This window comes from Neolamprologus brichardi, chromosome 19, assembly GCF_056152115.1.
Source record: "Neolamprologus brichardi isolate AB-2024 chromosome 19, ASM5615211v1, whole genome shotgun sequence".
NCBI classification, from domain to species: domain Eukaryota; kingdom Metazoa; phylum Chordata; class Actinopteri; order Cichliformes; family Cichlidae; genus Neolamprologus; species Neolamprologus brichardi.
Genome location: NC_142122.1, coordinates 16,040,497 through 16,057,923, shown reverse-complemented (window position 1 = coordinate 16,057,923; position 17,427 = coordinate 16,040,497). Strand labels below are relative to the sequence as shown.

Here is a 17,427-nt window from a genome sequence, read left to right as displayed (position 1 = left end):
CGTTGAGAGGAATAAAAGTTGTGGAGTGAACAACTTTTATTCACATGCAATCACGACTCTTCTGACGGACTGATATCAGCAGTATGCGCCACAGTTTGCACAAGAGTGGAGGCTCACCTTGCGCTTTTGATGTTCAGGCCTCACAGTATTCTTAAAGGAGGGATAAAAACACAAACACAACTTTACTTAATGGTTGTAAACTTGTTCAGCCTTCTGAGGAATTTATTCTACTTATCATGACTGTAAGAAAATTAAAACACTTTCTTTAAATGCCTTTTTTGTTCTATGACAAATCACCTATGATGCTGGAAGTGAGTCTGGTTGTTTGGCAGAAGCTTGGAAATTGCATAAAGTCAGCCAGGAGTCTGCTGAAATATCCAGCGAAACGTGCCAAAGTACGAGTCCCCATGCTGAAATGTTTCAGCTGAAACTAAGAAAACTGAACAACAACTTGATCATACAAAAACCACAACCTCGCTGTCAGGAGGAGACAGAGCATGAGATTCATCTGCCCAGCAAGGGAGTTGTGGTGGGAAGAGCTGTCACAGCTATCCACTGCCATGATCAGTAGTCCAATATTGTACTGCTAAATGTAGTAGTCTGGGGGTTAACATGTGACCCACATAGATGGTAAAACGCCAGAGGCAGCTGCGAGTTTTATCACACAGCCTCATTTCCAAGTAGAAAGTCCAAGCCATGTGCCTTTTATTTATTTATGAAAATGCACATATTTTTAAGACCATATTGTTTCCCTTTTTAATTCAGTTTTAATTTAAATAACCTTTCCATGCTTGATGTATATTTAAAAACCAGTACCCACATGAGCTGGACGTATGCAGGTTATTGTCTATTATCTCCTCTAAAGAAAAACACCACAGTATACTTCTCATATAAAACCACAGAGAGCATGTAAGCTGCTGTGCTGTGAGTTTAAACTGATCTCAGCGTTATCTTCTGTTTAACCTCGTTATCTTCGTGGTTTGTCTCCCAGTTGTAAGCTACAGCTCGTATTGTTTGTTATGGCTTCCTTAAATCTAATCACATCAGGTTGTTTTAGGATGTTTTATCAGTGTGTTATCAGTCATTTAAAGGAGGAGGAAATGTGCAATCTTCTTCCTGGGAGCTCATCCCAATTGAGCCCATTTAAATCTCGTATTAAAAGAAGTTTTTTTTAGCCTGTTTAATTTCTTATTCATAGTTGTACTGGCGTGCAGTGAAAAACATTTTCGTGGTAAAGAAGAAAACAACAACAACGGGATAGTCCTACCTTGCTTTCTTGCTGGCTGGCGTTCGCCGTCGGGGATTTGGGTGTCTCATTCTGGTCCCGTTCGTCCTCTTTGCCCCCACTTTCGTCCTGAATTGTGCTCCCCGGCGGAATCATCCTCTCAGTCTGTACTCTGTAAAAAGATACTGCTCAACTGAGTTCGTTTCCCCCCCAAGCGGTTTACATCGTTTCTGTTCTTCTAATGGAAATAATAAAAAAGATAAGTCGTTTAGATCCGTTGCTGATATATTGTGAAAAGGGAAGAAACGAGGAGGAAAACGTACTGAAAAGACACGAGGGTGGGGAAAAGTGGTTTGGGAATCAAAAGTTGCAAGTAATTCCAGATCGGCTTCAAAGTGCCCTGTCCGTCTGAAGGAGGCTTTCGTGTTTATCGTGGCGTCGTGCGTAACCGCCAAGACATCTCCAAGTCCACGCTGTGCGCCGTGCGCCTCGCGTTGTCAATACTTTGAGGGCGGAGAGCTGTAAGCGATCAAGGGAGGGTAGGGCTGAGAAGGATGGAGAAGGAGGAGACACAACGAGTCTGTCTTGTCATAATTCACATGCAAGATGCACTCAAAGGGGAAAAGCTCATTCTCAAATGGATCATTGCGCTTCTTAAAAGAAAAGTCAAGAACGTACGCTGTTTGCACCAGTGCATGTGCTTCTTTCCAAACCAAATGTTATGTATAGCCCACTTGTTCAGATTAATTCCAATAAATTGTTCTTCAGATTGGTCAAACTGCTTTGTTTATTAATTCAGTTGACAAAGACTGAGAGAATTTTCCAGAAATGCTTTAGACAGCAAAACTTCACTCGAGTAAGGCTTGAACACCAACCTAACGCTAACTAAAGAATTCTCACAACAGATTTTTTTTTTTTTGACTGTGTGATGATGGCACAAAAATAAGCTGCTTTGAATTAAAATACAACCTGAGATATTTTTTCCGCTGCAAAGGAGAAAAATGCATGATTACAGATATACATGCAGTTCCTTTTTAGAGTTATCAGACTTTCTTTTAAGTCAGAAAAACGTCTTTCACCTCATGAACTTTAGTCAAGGTCAAACACATTTGTGTGTGTTTACTTGTTTAGCTATTATAGTGAGGACCAGGTTGAGGTTCTAGACCATTTTGAGTGAGTTGGTCCTCACTTTTTCACACTCTCTTCAATTCCTGTTTCAGGGTTGCAGTTTTTTTTTTGGGGGGGGGGTCCAGGTTAGAATTAGTTTTATGCTAAGTCTTATAGTTGTATTGTTGGGATGATGGGTTAGGTATTACATTATGTCACCAAATATCCTCACAGAGATAGACAGCCAATATAAGCATGTGTGTACTAAAAATAGATAGAAGCTTTGTTTTTACCAGCAAAATACTAAATTATTAAGGTGATGATGCAACAGCCCTTGCTGACTTTAGATGAAACGATTGATAACCCTTTTATGTTTGACTATCAGCTTTTAAACTACATCATGGACCAGTTAGATTAGATTAAAGACATGAAAAAACCAAACCACTTACAAAACCAAAGAAAAAATGAAGAAATTCATTGTTTCAGGTAAGAAATAGCGCACTTTGTCACATTCAGTTATTGATTGAACAGAGGAAATAATACTAGTTTGAGAGCTTCAGAAGTACTGCTAGGCATCTTCAAGTACCTTCATCTAACACTAAGCAATAACATGAATAAGGATACCCCATTTCCCAAAATGTCAAACCAGTATTAAGCAAGTAAATATCCTTCAAGGTCCATCTGTCAAGGATTACTTTCAGAAAGAATACCCCCAAACCGACACTCACACAATCCAGTATATTCACACACTGGTAAGCTACAGATGAGGAAACTGGCAGTGTTATTACTCTTTAGGTTTCGCAGTGAAATATAAAGCGTTTTACTTCACCTCAGATAGGATAGATGTGATACTCACTGTAGTGATACATCATGATGCCTCCCTCCGGGCTCCCTTGCGATGTGATGTCCTTGAAGTTATGTTGCAGGATGAAGGAGGCAGGTGCCAGACTGCAGCCTCCTCACTCTGACAGGAATGCAAACACCAACACAGTCCCAAGGAGTGAGACTACATATTGATTGTTGTAATCCAGAGCAGAATGGATTCAATCCCTTTTGTTTGTCAAATCTTTATCACCAAACTGTGGATGTATTATTTTAACAAGCCACGGTGAAACAGATTCTTTCTACATTTTGCGGGATCATCCAAAATGAAGTTCAGTGATTGAGCAGGCATTCAGCGCTAAAGAGTGATACATCAGAGAAAACACAGAAAAAGGAAAGTGCAAAGATTGACTGACATATGTCATGACACAGTACCTATACAGCTGAGGTGAATGACTGATTGAGAGGTTGTGTTTCTATGGTTTAGATGGTGTGAAGATGGTCTTATTTGTCTAGAGTTTTTCTATATTAGCCCGCGGAAGGTCAGCAGATTTAACCTATTTTCAGAAAGAGCAATCAGTCTTAATAAAGAGTGTGACTTTGTTTTAACACTTAGACTCATCCTGGACTTGTTAATTTGTCAAAGGGTATACTTCTGTATTTTCTCACAGTAGTAAGGGTGGTGTAAAAATGACATCAGCTCGTTTGACACCGCAAATGAGCTGATGTCTTGCGCTTTCACACGATAACCCACCACCTGGAGAAAACACAAGACAATCCCCCGGGTTAGTCAGTCTGAGCACGAGTCAATGATACATTCGGTCCATGTGGTGTATGTGTGTGGTTATTGTGACTCATGTCAACAGAAAGAACCAAGTGCTTGACCGATTGTGCCAGGAAGCAAGCGTAGAGAGCCAAGCGTGAAAGCGAGACAGGGAAAGAACATTGTAATTTCCTCTCTCAGCTGCTGGTCCGTCAAGAGTGCAAAGAAGGCGTGAAAAAATGAGAGAAATACTGAGGACGATAGGCTGGAGGAATAGGGGTTAATTATTCCCAATGAAATGTTTCATTAAGGAGATGCAAAGATCTGAGTTGTGCAGTTTCAGGTCCACAGTTGCTTTTTGGTTTTTAAGTATTTGTCTTTCTTGTTATTAATGCATTAGTCCTGCATATGGGAACCATCAACCACATTCTTGCCACATTCTTGCATCACATTCGTCTAATATGTGAAGGATCCCTTGGGAGGGTTGTATCAGGAAGAGCTTCTGGTGTAAGAATATGCCAAATCAAATATACAGATCCATGTGTTGACATCTTGTGGATAAGGCATCAGCCAGAAGAACAATAGAAGAGGTATGCCCATCAATGAGCCACCTCTTTCAACTGTTATAACCACAGAGCACGTTTTTATTAATTTCTCAAATTTCTATTTACTTTCTCAGGAAAAATGTAATATTTGAAAGACTTGGTTTGATACTTATTTGTGACCATAACTAAATCCAGAGTAATATGATTTTATTTCTTCACAAAGATAAAAGAGCGCACACTAAATTTTCATATATTCCTAAATTTTAAACATGTGTTCTTTTTTCATACTAGTGCAACAGCTGATGTTGAGGAATAATAAACATATCACACACATGCAACACATATGCCATAGAAATGCAGAATTCTTTTTGTTTTTTTACAAGTAGGCTGAACCATTACCTGATCACACCTGCCCTCTCATGCATGACGAAGAGTTATAGGATGTTAACGAGGAAATGCATTTTGGGATGTCTTATATTGCTTAAATAGACCTCCCTGCATATATAATGATTTCACATATACATTTCAAATCAACTTTGGTTCCATAGTGTTATAAAAGCATCACCAGTGAAGCTGTACTTGGGTTTGGGGTGCTTTGAAATAATAAACACTAACATGTGCATGCTAGAAACAGACTGTATATAAAGGTTGGACATAGTTTCCAGGTCTTTCCAGCCTCCAGTTGCCTAGGTGACCTTTGAACATATTTACTACCAGGTCATACATTAATCAGGGGCATGTTTCTTTCTCAATGGCAGAAAGATGCCTGGAAGATGAGAAATATTTACAATTCAGTTTCTACAGTCTCTAGTCGCCACGATGCTACAAATAACTTCGACTGTGTATGTAGCTTAAGTGTTTCTAAGTTGGCCAGAAGTGGGCAGCTCCTCGGATTGCCAAAGGAAATCTGGTTTTATAGTCAGTAAGTTAATTCCATTTAATTCAATTCAGTTTCGTTTAATTTTATTTATATAGGAACTGTAGGAGCCTTTTTGTGTTGTTACCCCATGTGTGCCACTAGGGGTCACTTTTTGTGTTTTTAGGGTATAATATGTTTTATGGTACAGTGTTTAAGGTAGGCACATGTAATTAGTGTCAAGCGTTATTGGTCGGAAGGAACAAACAATTTGTGCTGTTGTGATTTATGTTAAATGACGTTGTATACTAAGAGAACTGTTGAACTACAAATGCAACTGATGGAAAGCAATAAATGTGTTAAACGGACAAGATAAGTACAGCTGCACTCTCAAGTTTCATTCATGACAGTGGCATCATGTCACCTCCGTCATCGAACACCTCAGTGGCTTCAAGCGTAGGCTTAGTCTTTACAGGAACTAATTCACAATAATAGTCACCGCAAGGCACTTTATATTTTAAGGTAAAGACCCAATAATAATAGAGAGAAAATCCCAACAATCACATGACCTCATCAGCAAGCAATTGGTGACAATGGGAAGGAAAAACTCCCTTTTAACAGGAAGAAGCATCCAGAACCAGCCATCGGCCACTACCAGATAAGACAACATGGGACAATTTGAAAATAACACTTGGAACAAGGTAGTTTCAAGCATTTGTGGATACAGCATGAGGTTTTTCCATTTCATGGACCGTGTTGGAGTCAAAAAAGACGATAAAACAGGATATGCTTTAGAGCAGGTCGACCTCACGATTGAGGTATGAGTGTGCAGTGTTTCTCCTTCCCTCACAACATCTGGTTTCCAAACACATTTTGTTTCATAAAATGGTAAAAGCCAAAATGCTCACCTAGAGGCTTTACCATGAGGCTCATGTCATGGTGGCCACATCCATGTATATAAAGTCTCTGATGCTAACATGCTCAAAATGCTGACATTAACATTCTATTAATGCACAAAACGTCCACAACCCGTTGATCGTGGTAGCACAACAATGGTTTAATTACATTTTATCAGCATACTTAGTTGGCTGTTTTAACAGTGATTTACATGCAAAAGAGTCATCCTTTAGCTGTTCACATATCTTTATTTAACATCAGTTTGTCTACAATGATTGCAATATATTAATAATTATTTAACTGCAGAAATATTTCTTTACCAGATTTCCATCAGAACCAAAGGTTCAGTAATAGGAAAAGGCTGTAAACACCTTATATCCACCAAAGTTACTGAAAACATGACATTTGTGGCACAAATTTGTGGCACAAAAAAGGGCGCAAAAGTATTTATGCTAGTAGTAATTGTAAGAAGGCAGTGTGGTTCATGTTAAATCATAAAGATCTTCATGAATGTCTTCCTATAACAACATGAATGAGTAACACTTCTGACTTGTTCTTCATTCATGATGTGTCCTTATAAAAAAAAAATCACCAAATATGACATTAAAAGCTCGCTTTACTCACTGAACAGTGAGTCTGATCCACTGGTGCCACTGGTGACTGTTCCGCTCATTGTGTCTTGAATACCATGAGGTTATGAAATCCCCTCTCAGACTTTGTCACACTTGCATGTGCCAAACTCCACATTTTGCCTCTTTCTGTTGGGTTCGCAGCTCCTCTGGGAGACTCAACATGTCACCAAGCTATTCTTGGAGTGTAGTCTCCTGCTCACACACACATGGCGTTCACATCAGTTTCTGTGCCAAGAAGACATGATCAGTGTTGTCACATTCAGGGATGAATTGAAGGGCTGATAGACTGAGTGAATGTTTGGATCATTAGTTATCATAACTAATGATAGATCTGTTGTGTAATTATTACTCATTTTAAGATTCATTCCAACTGTGACTTTCTAACAACACAGTGGAAAATTGATAAGAAAATGACTTCCTGGATAAAAGATTACTATCATTGCATTTAAGCTTCTGTACAGTAAATTATTATAAGAGAGATTATAAGCCACTACAAAGCATTTCTGTTGAATTGAATAGTTTCATATCAAACAAGCAAATTCAAAGCCTTCAAATACTGTAATTCTATCTGGATTCACTGGACACGAACAGCAGAGAAATAAAGAACCAACATATTTGATGAAATTATAAATTTAAGTCTTCAAAAAGTCATGTGATCAAGTACCAATGACCCAGCCTGACATTACAGAGCAGCCACACACCTACACATGCACATGCAGACACACACATATGTCCCAGCATGTGTTACAGTAATGAGCAAGTGGATTCCCCAAGAACCCAGTCTAATTAGCCTATCTTATTATGAGCCACCCCAAGACTGGTCTCTGCAGGGTACAATAAAGTAATGAGAGCTAGGAGTAGGTGTGTGTAGGTGTGTGTGTGTGTGTGTGTGTGTGTGAGAGAGAGAGAGAGAGAGAGAGAGAGAGAGAGAGCTTTCACTTTTGTTGGAGCTATTTGTTCTTATTTTTTATTATTTTGAAATTAGTTAAAGTTTGTTGTTAGTTTACTTATATTTTGGGGTTTATTTACAAGTTATTTGTTGGTTAATATTTTGTTTCAAAGTTTGTTTGATGTTACTTTGTTAAATTAGTCAGGAAGAGCTGTAGGGCCATTTTGTTTTCTATAAATAAAGAGACTGGTATAGGACCAGCATGCACTGGGGTGGGCCTATGGTTTTTTACCAGAGCAGGAGAAGCAGCAGGAAGTAACAAAAAAATGGATCTTGTTATTGCTTGCCAAACTGGATAAATAAACCATAAAAACGCAACTTTCAAGTTTGGACAGTGGACTTCTTTTGCCTGCGTACGAAATAGTATCTCAGTGCAGCAGTGGCTTGTGGACTTTTAATTGTGGGATGTTTGGTTTGTCAAACAAAAGGAATTGCCACTACAACTTTAAAGAAATATAACTTTCAAATTGAACACGTATAGCCAACTTTATCTCTACACACAGTATCTACTCTGATTCAACACAGGGACCTTTGTCACATCTCAAACTCCACTTTCTAATAGTATTTCTGTCGTGAGCTACACTGTCATCTACACAACATATACAAAAATATCTCATAGTTTATTTCAAGCATTAGCAGGAGGATTAGCAGGACTGAAATCAGTAAAACAGTTTGTTATTGTGGCTTTTACAAACACTTTCTGTTTAAATTATGCTACTTTATCCTCTTTGTTTCTGACCTCTTACAAAGTTATGAAAAATAATTTTCATCTTGTTTTTTAGCATACATGGTTAATCATTAGCTTGTTTCTCATTCCTTAGTCGCTGTTATCAGGTTGCTTTAAATCACGGTTGGCATCATTAAAACAGTGTTACCCTGCTTGACTTGCAACCAGAGTAACATTGTTTTGATGATCGATAACTAGGGAATAAGAAACAAGCTGGTGAACACCATTACCCCCCCCGCCATTGTTTTCATGAAGTCCTCACTCTACCTTTAAGACATATTAAGACATATTCCTTACTCCTGCTAGTTTGTATCTGTGCACAGAATAAGAAAGAGTAGCACAAATGAATTATTAGCTTAGTACAAATAGTAAAAATGCAGAAAAGTTGCCCTATGTTGAAATTGCTGTTGAAAAAATATGTATGAACACTTCTGAGGTTCACCAACGATCTCTTTTTAAAGATAAAAAATAAATAAAAATAAAAACAGCTATGGCTTTATGTTTTATGTTTTCTGAACACCACAGTTGGATATTAATGGCAGGTTTCTAAAACAACAACTTTGCCTCATGTGTCTCTACTGATTCATGAGTCTTCAACACCTCACAGGATCTCACACTCGAGAGGTGTAAAACTCAGCTGATTGAGATATTGAACATTTTGTTCATTTTACTGAATGCTGATTTAAGTAGGAGCTTTTCAAACTGATATACTGTTCTTGCATCACTGTATTTGATCCAGTGACGCACTTCCTGACAGTGTAGCTGGTCTCCAGCTGGTCACTTTTTAGCCTACTGTGTGCCAGTCAGGACTAATGAGACAACAGAGGCCAAAAGCAACACAGAACAGCTGATCCCCTGTTTCATTAAGAGGATCACATCTCTGTGAGAGGACGAACAACTGTTCATGGTTACAGTGTATTTAACAAATAATAATCTCTTCCTCAGGTCTGTCTTCCAGGAATGATAACTCATCAAGACTGAATTATCTAGATAACCTTAAGTTTAACTAACTGACTTTAATATTTTCAGTAACTTAGTTAAAGTTACAGTCATGATTTTAAAGGTTTTGCATTACTGGATATGGTAATTGCATCTATGTTGAAGCACTCACAAGTGAGCATCACACTTGTGCTATCTTCAGCAACCTTATACTTGTATATAATTAAAGGCAGAAAAGAGAGAAAGCTAACCAGTTCCCTTATTAAAGCAACCAGTAAATCTTGGCTAGCCGTGTTATCGAGGGATTAACAGCACAGTTGGAATCCTTCTTTAATGAATCAGGTTGCATGGCTGGACTGATCCCAGAATATAGATAAAGCATCCCACTTTATGCCAAGTGTGCACTTCTACAAGAACTGCATATTTGATGACGTACGCAACCAGTGATCACGTTTTTGTCAAAAAGGATGGTTTATGGTCCAGTACTTTATCTGTAGTTGTCCAGATGTTCCTTTCTGTCTCTGTTAAAAAGCAGGAAAATGTGTTTGAGGGAAATCACTAGTGTTTGAGTCACAGACACATTTACTGACCGGCAAATAATGGACAATCATCATGTCAGAGCTTAATTTTTCTGTAAGGGCTTCTCTAGCTTTTGATGTTTTTGTGGAATTTATATTATAAAGATTATTACTATGTTTTTTTCTCATATATTTTAGTTACCAACAGCAAAATCCCACGAAGCAACACGCTGACCACAATACCAGTGATTTCTCAAACTACTCTTGTTTTCAAAAATATACAATTAAGCTAATAGCTTCCTCTACTCCCTCCACTTTCCGAGCCATTGATTCATTGGTCAGACCAATCCATCTTTAGAAGTGAATTAAACTATCTTAGCTTTTGTTAAATAAGTAATGACATGATGTAATATGTCATGTGTTGCTGTTCTTCTGAGGGTATTTTTTATTATGTCCTAATAGCTGGGATGGGCTCCAACCAAACCACTAACCTGAATTGGATAAGTGGAAGAAAATGGTTGTAAATGGATGTGTCATGATCCTGGGTCCTTTTGACCCAGCGTTTTGTGTTTTCTGTTAGTGATTTTGGTTCTGTTGTTCCTTCTGTTTAGTGTATTCTGTTCTGCCCATCTATTCCTGTGTTAAGTCCGCGTTTCCTAGTCTGTGTCTTTGCGTGTGTGTGTGTTTCCTGTTTTATTGTGAAGGTCTGCGTCTTATGTGAGTGTTTTCAGTTTGCCTCCCTAGTCTCGTCACGTTAATCACTCCCAGCTGTGTCCCCCACCTGTGTGTAATCTCCCTGTGTTCTCTGAGTGTTTTTAAGTCGTGTCTTCTGTCTTAGTCGTTGCTGGTTCGTCTGTGTTGTTTCCCCTCGGTCTCCCTGCGTTTCTCCATCCATCTCTCTGTGTATATTTTCCCCGGACCTCCCTGCATCTTTGTTCTAGTTTGTTTTGTTAGTTTGCACAGTTTAGGTTTTCTGTTACAGCTGCACCCGCGCCATTTCTGTTGTATTTACTTTTGTAAATAAAAACTCACCTGCACCAGAGCTGCCGCTTCCGGGTCCTAAATAATCACCACACGGCTTGCCCCGGCAGACCGTGACAGGATGGACTGATGTCCTGATATGAAAACTTTGAAACTAAGGTTGTACTTTTGATACACCACAGTTTTCAAAAGGAATTATACATCAAGAACATATTTCACACATAATGAGAACTGAAAACACCACCACTCCTCATTTGAAATAACATTAACTCAGAGGACCAGGACAAGGACAGAAATGGTCATCATTTTAAAATTTTACCATCAACACTGCTTTAGTTTGTCTCTTAGTATTGAGATCTCAAGTCCATTTTCCCCCACAGGATGCACAGTTTTTTAAATGGCTAAGAAAACATAATATTCCCTAAAATACCTACTTATATACCTACCTATATACAATATATAGAAGTAGAAGTAGAGAGAGTAATAAGCCAGGAGTTAAACGATATTCATTGTTTTGAATTATAAACAAGAACTTTAATTATAGATATTTTAATTATAAATTCCACAGACATTTTGAAAGACAGAGAATCACATACAGAAAGTTCATGCTTTGAGACGTTGGCCCATATTTACTGGTTAATAAATGTGTCTGTGACTCAAATACTGGTGATATTTTATGACTTCATAACAGTGACAGAGTGGAACATCTGTACAAGTACAGATAAACAGGACTGGGCCATAAAATTCATATTTGATCACTGGTTACATACTTTATCAGCCATGTAATTAGAAGTGCACACTTGGCACGAAATGGGATGTTTTATTTAAAGTGAGAGAAGGACTCCAACTGCGCTGTTAATCCCGCTATAACACGGCTAGCCATGCTGTACTGGTTGCATTCACGAGGAAATTGGTTAGCTTTCTCTTTCTGCTTCGCTTCTGCCTTTAATTCATATACTATGCTGAAGATAACGCAAGCGTAAGGATGTGCTTAAGTGCTGCCACTGCTTGTATATTGTGAATATAACAGTTTATTTTTTAATTAATTTTTAAAGGCATAGTTTTAAAACAGGAGATGCTTAATGAATGAGGATGCATTAACTCTAGTGGTAGTTCTCAAACAACACGAACATGAGCTTTCAAAATTCCTTAATAATACTAATAATATAGGTCTCTCATATACCCTGAGCGTACGCGCAGCATATGACGAGGTGGCCGAGTGGTTAAGGCGATGGACTGCTAATCCATTGTGCTCTGCACGCGTGGGTTCGAATCCCATCCTCGTCGGTCTCATTTTCGGGAGGAGAAAGCTCACTAGGTTCGCGCAATGATCGGGATGAAATACGGGGGTTCAAATCCACCGAACGGCTACCCTGAAGTACGTCTGAGCAAGGTACCGTCCCTACACACTGCTCCCTGGGCGCTAGATTGGTGGCTGCGCACTGGGTGAATGGGTAAAATGCGGAGTTTAATTTCTCTACAGGGGATTAATAATTGGTTGGATTAATAATATTAATTAATTAATATTAATAAAGTATACCAAAAAAACAAAAACAGTTGCCCGTTAATAACCGCAGTTTACTAGTAATATTTATGTAAAGTGGTCTAAACGGGACAAGTAAATGCGTCTGAATAAATTGTACAGTAAGTAAGCTCATCAGTTTATTTTCATTCATGTCAGTAACAGGCCACTTTAAGAAAACTGTTATTTACATCCAGTCTTTCCTTTGAGTCAACACATATTTCTGCATATCATATTAGCTACAGAATTTGCATCACTTATTAATGGCTGCCATGTAGGCCACAATGCTGGGTACCATCTGGGACTCACAAACTGGCTCTTATCAATTTCTAATCATAAATGACTCAGAGCTTCGGGGTTAGTTCATGCATCCATCTCCTTATCATTTCTGAAAACAATCATAGCCCTATTTGTCTGTGAAGGTTCTCAGTCATCCAGGTCATCGTAGTCAAAGGAGCTTGCAAAGAAAAGCGTCTGGACTTCTTTAAGTTACTTGAAGACGTTTCACCTCTCATCCGAGAGGCTTCTTCAGTTCTAAGGTCAAATGGTGGAGAGTCCCAGATATAAACCTGGTGGGAGTGTCCCCCCACAGAGGGACAAAAGGACCCCCTGATGATCCTCTAATCGCCTGAGCCAAGGTGTGGAACTGGGTGTGGGTCCCAATCAGCCAGAGTTTCGGGTGAGTTCATTGTGAAACCTGGCCCCAACTTATCATGCGAATTCCTGAGGTCAGATGGCCCAGGGTGTGAGTGGGCGTTAAGGCGTCTGGGAAGGGATCTCAAAACTGGATTATAGATGGCAGAGAGTTGGTGTCGTAAACCACCGCCTCTGTTCAAAGATGGTCGCTCACAGTGGACATAGATGGCTTCTTTCACTCCTCTTTCAAACCATCTGTCCTCTCTGTCCAAAATGTGAACATTGGCATCCTCGAAAGAGTGTCCTTTATCCTTAAGATGCAGATGGACAGCTGAATCTTGTCCTGTGGAGGTGGCTCTTCTGTGTTGTGCCATGCGCTTGTGAAGTGGCTGTTTGGTCTCTCCAGTGTAGAGGTCTGGGCATTCCTCGCTGCACTGTACAGCATACACCACATTGTTAAGTCTGTGTTTTGGCGTTTTGTCTTTCGGGTGAACCAGTTTTTGTCTGAGTGTGTTGCTGGGTCTGAAGTACACCGGGATGTCATGCTTGGAGAAAACCCTCCTGAGTTTCTCTGATACACCGGCTACATAGGGGATGACAATGTTGTTGCGTCTGTCCTTCTTATCCTCCCTCGCTGGTGTCTGATCTTCTTTTCTGTGCCTCTTTGCTGACTTTAAGAATGCCCATTTAGGATAGCCGCACGTTTTGAGTGCTTCCTTTACATGTGTGTGTTCCTTCTTTTTCCCTTCAGGCTTAGAGGGAACATGTTCTGCCCAGTGGTGTAGGGTCCTAATTACTCCAAGTTTGTGTTCCAGAGGGTGATGGGAGTCAAACAGGAGGTACTGGTCCGTGTGTGTGGGCTTCCGGTAAACTTCGATGTTGAGGTTGCCATTCTCTTCAATGTGCACAGCGCAGTCCAGGAACCTGATTGGGACCCACACCCAGTTCCACACCTTGGCTCAGGCGATTAGAGGATCATCAGGGGGTCCTTTTGTCCCTCTGTGGGGGGACACTCCCACCAGGTTTATATCTGGGACTCCCCACCATTTGACCTTAGAACTGAAGAAGCCTCTCGGATGAGAGGTGAAACGTCTTCAAGTAACTTAAAGAAGTCCAGACGCTTTTCTTTGCAAGCTCCTTTGACATAGCCCTATTTGTTTACCAGATTTACCAAATTTGGGAGTCTACATTTTGAGATGAGCCGATCGTTAAAATGCTTTCTAGATATTTACCTACAAAGTCATCTAATGAAACAAATGGCATGCATGATCATTTTGCAGGCTGAATTAAGGCCATGAAGATTACTTTCTCCAATTTGTGATGTCAAATGACGCATTTGAGCAAATGACAGGTATCAGGTGCTCTGCTTTGCCCGTACAGAACCCATTAGACCTGTCTGCAATTCATCTTCATTACATCGCTCACCTTTCATGTCATCTTTTCTTGTCATTTATCAATTCACTTGCACTTTTTAGAGCCATATTTAAAGGTCTATGTTGTTTTTGACATAAAAAAGTGACAGAAATAATTAAGTCCTGACTTTTTAAGAAAGCAAGTAATTGTTGCGAATTGAAGTTAGAAAAGAAATTCAGCAAATGTAGCATCAAATAAAAGGCAGATAAAGTGAGAGTTAAATTAACACTGTAAATTTACAGGTATTCTACTCTGATGTTCTGGAAAGAGCTGCAACAGGTTCGCCGCGCTGTTAAAGTGAGAGGCAGGGTAACGCCGCACTCGAGTGCTATCAACAGCACCACTTACAGACGCAATTTACTTTGCATCACAAAGCAATCATGTTTAGAGGGCTAACCCACTAATAAGATAGAAGCACTACAAAGGCCCCAAAATAGAAGCTACAGAGTGAATTCAATTGAGCTGCAACAGCTCTTGTGGAGCTTTTGCTGTTGTGAGTCATAAGTGTTGGTTCTGTGTCTTGATGACGCGGGCGGATGCGTGGGTGACTCTTGGGGAGGGTGGGCGGGTAGAAGTAGCAGATGCTGTGCTTGTGTTACCCCAGACCCTTGTCATCCACTCAGTTGCTGCTTCATTCAGTCGGTTGTTGCTACGATACTACGTGGAAGATGACACTTGAAGTGAACACGCAAACACAAAAAAGCTGTTACGTTTTTACACATTCTGTGTTTTTTCTTCTTTGTATGGTAGACACAATTGAAAAGTCTTGCGCACATCAGAGTGGTGTGAAGCCATACTGGGATTGCTTTGCCATTAGCACTTTACATAATGCTGCCGTGGTCAATATAAATCACACACACATATACAAAAAAAGCAAACACTTGACCTATTAATGAAACGCTGGAACTCATGTTTCCACAGGTTGCTCTTTCTCTTGGGTGGATAATGAGGAGCACAGAGTTTGGGAGCTGTTTTGATCATCATGAAGCCCAGTGCACTTTACCTTTGGTATTTCCTGTGGTATTTCCACAGCTGAGCTGCAAAAGTGACATTTCTATGCAGAAGTGAAAGCAGCTTCATGTTTTCTAACTGAAAACCAAGTAGTTTTGCAATATTTTGACAAGGAATGCTTTATCCCAGCTATTCTAGGGCTGAAACTGGACCCTGGATAGGTTGTCAATGCTCACTTTGGCTATGGCAAATTTAGAGTCATCAGTTAAACTAACAAGCATGTCTTTGGACTGTATGAAGCTGGAGTACCTGGAGAGAACCAGCTCGAGCAAAGGGAGAATATACAAATCTCAATGTTGTCTCAAAGCGCAAATTTCAACTAACATATTCAAAATATAACAATTTAAAAACTGAAAGTCTGTTTTGGATAGATATAGAAAATGTGTCATTTATATGTTATTATATTAATTACTGTATCATTCTTTAATATTCAGTGTCAGAGTCTTTGCATGGATATATTAATGCCACATTTCTCTGGAGCCTCAGTGCGTGTATTTTGATCTCAAATGCTAATGGTGTATTTTGAGGTGTGAGCCACGAATGAAGCCATTCCTTGGGAAAGATGCAATGAATGTGCTATTATAAATTCTTTCGCCTGTGACATGTTCTCTGTTACACCTGAGCTGTGAGACTGATGGCTGCAGGCTGGTTTCCCATCACTCCGTTTTGCTTCAGTTCAGCTGTAACTCAGGTGCACCCTCCTTTCTGCAATAGTTGTTTGCACATTTGTCAGACGGATTAATCAAAACGAGAAGCCCTGACAACGCTTCTGCTCAAAGTAAAACTCCCATCCAATTCTACAGCCACAAAGCAACCTAAAAGCAGTCCCACAGATCATATTGTTCTTGAAAGTAACAGATGCCTCTGGGCAGCATGAAAAAACATCTGGGACACATGAGGGATGTTTCTTCTTCCAAAGACAGACTTCTGTAGAGCTTCCAGTCATGTAAAGAGACAGTGACAAAAAGCTTTAGTGGTTAGGGACATGGACAAGACATGCTGACCAGTCGGAATGACAGATGCTCTAACTGTTTGCATGCTTGCTGCTTCGATTCTTCTTCCAGAGCAGAAACTCAGCTGGAGCTGCTTCCCAGTTTGGGGTGATGGCCCAAACTCCAAAGCCACACAAGTCCCAAAAGCTGCAGTTCCTCAAATGACCACTTGAGGCAGAAGGATGAGTCAGTCTGTTAAAACAACTAACTTAAAAGTTGCAATAAAAACATTTTGTAGGTATAAAAAGTGCTTTTAATCTCTAAAGTCAGTTTGTTTATATATGTTTGTGCTAAGGTGATAGTGGTCAAAGTCACATGGAAGTACTTCCCGGAAGCACCGCTTGCATTGTGCTGCAATTTGCTTGCAGCAAATCATTTGTGCACAGCGCAAGCCAAAGTGTTGTTGTTGTGAGAAGGGGGCTTTATAGTGACCTATTTTTAGAGGTGTTGCTGCTTTCAGAGGCAGGTGCCAGAATGTGGTGCTTACATCTGTAAATGTACTGTGTACTAACAGGGGGAGGGGGGTAAAGCAATTAATCAATAAATCACCAAAACAATTGCCAGTAACAATATTTTACATAGTATATGCTGCTGCGCTCACTTCTGCAACTGGAAATAAGTCATTACTCAGTTGAGTCAGGAATAACACATTTGAGGTGTGGTCTATAGTCCGATTGGGTGCTGATTGTGCTGTCTGATGTGACGTCTGAAGTCAGAAATATAGAATTCATATATGACAGGATTTATAAGAACAGTAACCTCTAAGTAAAGACTCACGTCTCTGGCGTGAAACTCCAAGTTTGGGTTTGTTCTGTCAAGTTTAATCACTTTTGACATTTCTAAGGAACTTTTTGCAGCTGCTCATTCAAAAGTGCATTAGCCCGCTTTGAAA

General features: G+C 39.7%; 1 protein-coding gene and 1 non-coding gene across 4 annotated transcripts in view; one reads left to right on the top strand and one right to left on the bottom strand.

Annotated features, from left to right (window-relative positions):
- Positions 1 to 1,701, bottom strand: part of stac (SH3 and cysteine rich domain) — a 29,573-nt gene extending 27,872 nt beyond the window's left edge. Inside the window, exons 1-3 of one of the 3 annotated variants that reach the window (XM_035911015.1) lie at positions 1,549 to 1,701; positions 1,268 to 1,397; positions 118 to 150 (exon numbers count right to left, since the gene is read on the bottom strand). In XM_035911015.1, the coding sequence (XP_035766908.1) occupies positions 118 to 150; positions 1,268 to 1,381 (147 nt within the window). In that variant the 5' untranslated portion in view covers positions 1,382 to 1,397; positions 1,549 to 1,701. Of the gene's footprint in view, positions 1 to 117; positions 151 to 1,267 lie in introns of all 3 variants that reach the window. The other 2 variants (XM_087832842.1, XM_006798542.2) reach the window with 2 other exon arrangements.
- A 10,465-nt stretch (positions 1,702 to 12,166) lies between these two features.
- Positions 12,167 to 12,248, top strand: trnas-gcu (transfer RNA serine (anticodon GCU)). The gene has a single exon. It is a non-coding gene; the product is annotated as a tRNA-Ser (tRNA).
- The last annotated feature ends 5,179 nt before the right edge of the window (positions 12,249 to 17,427 follow it).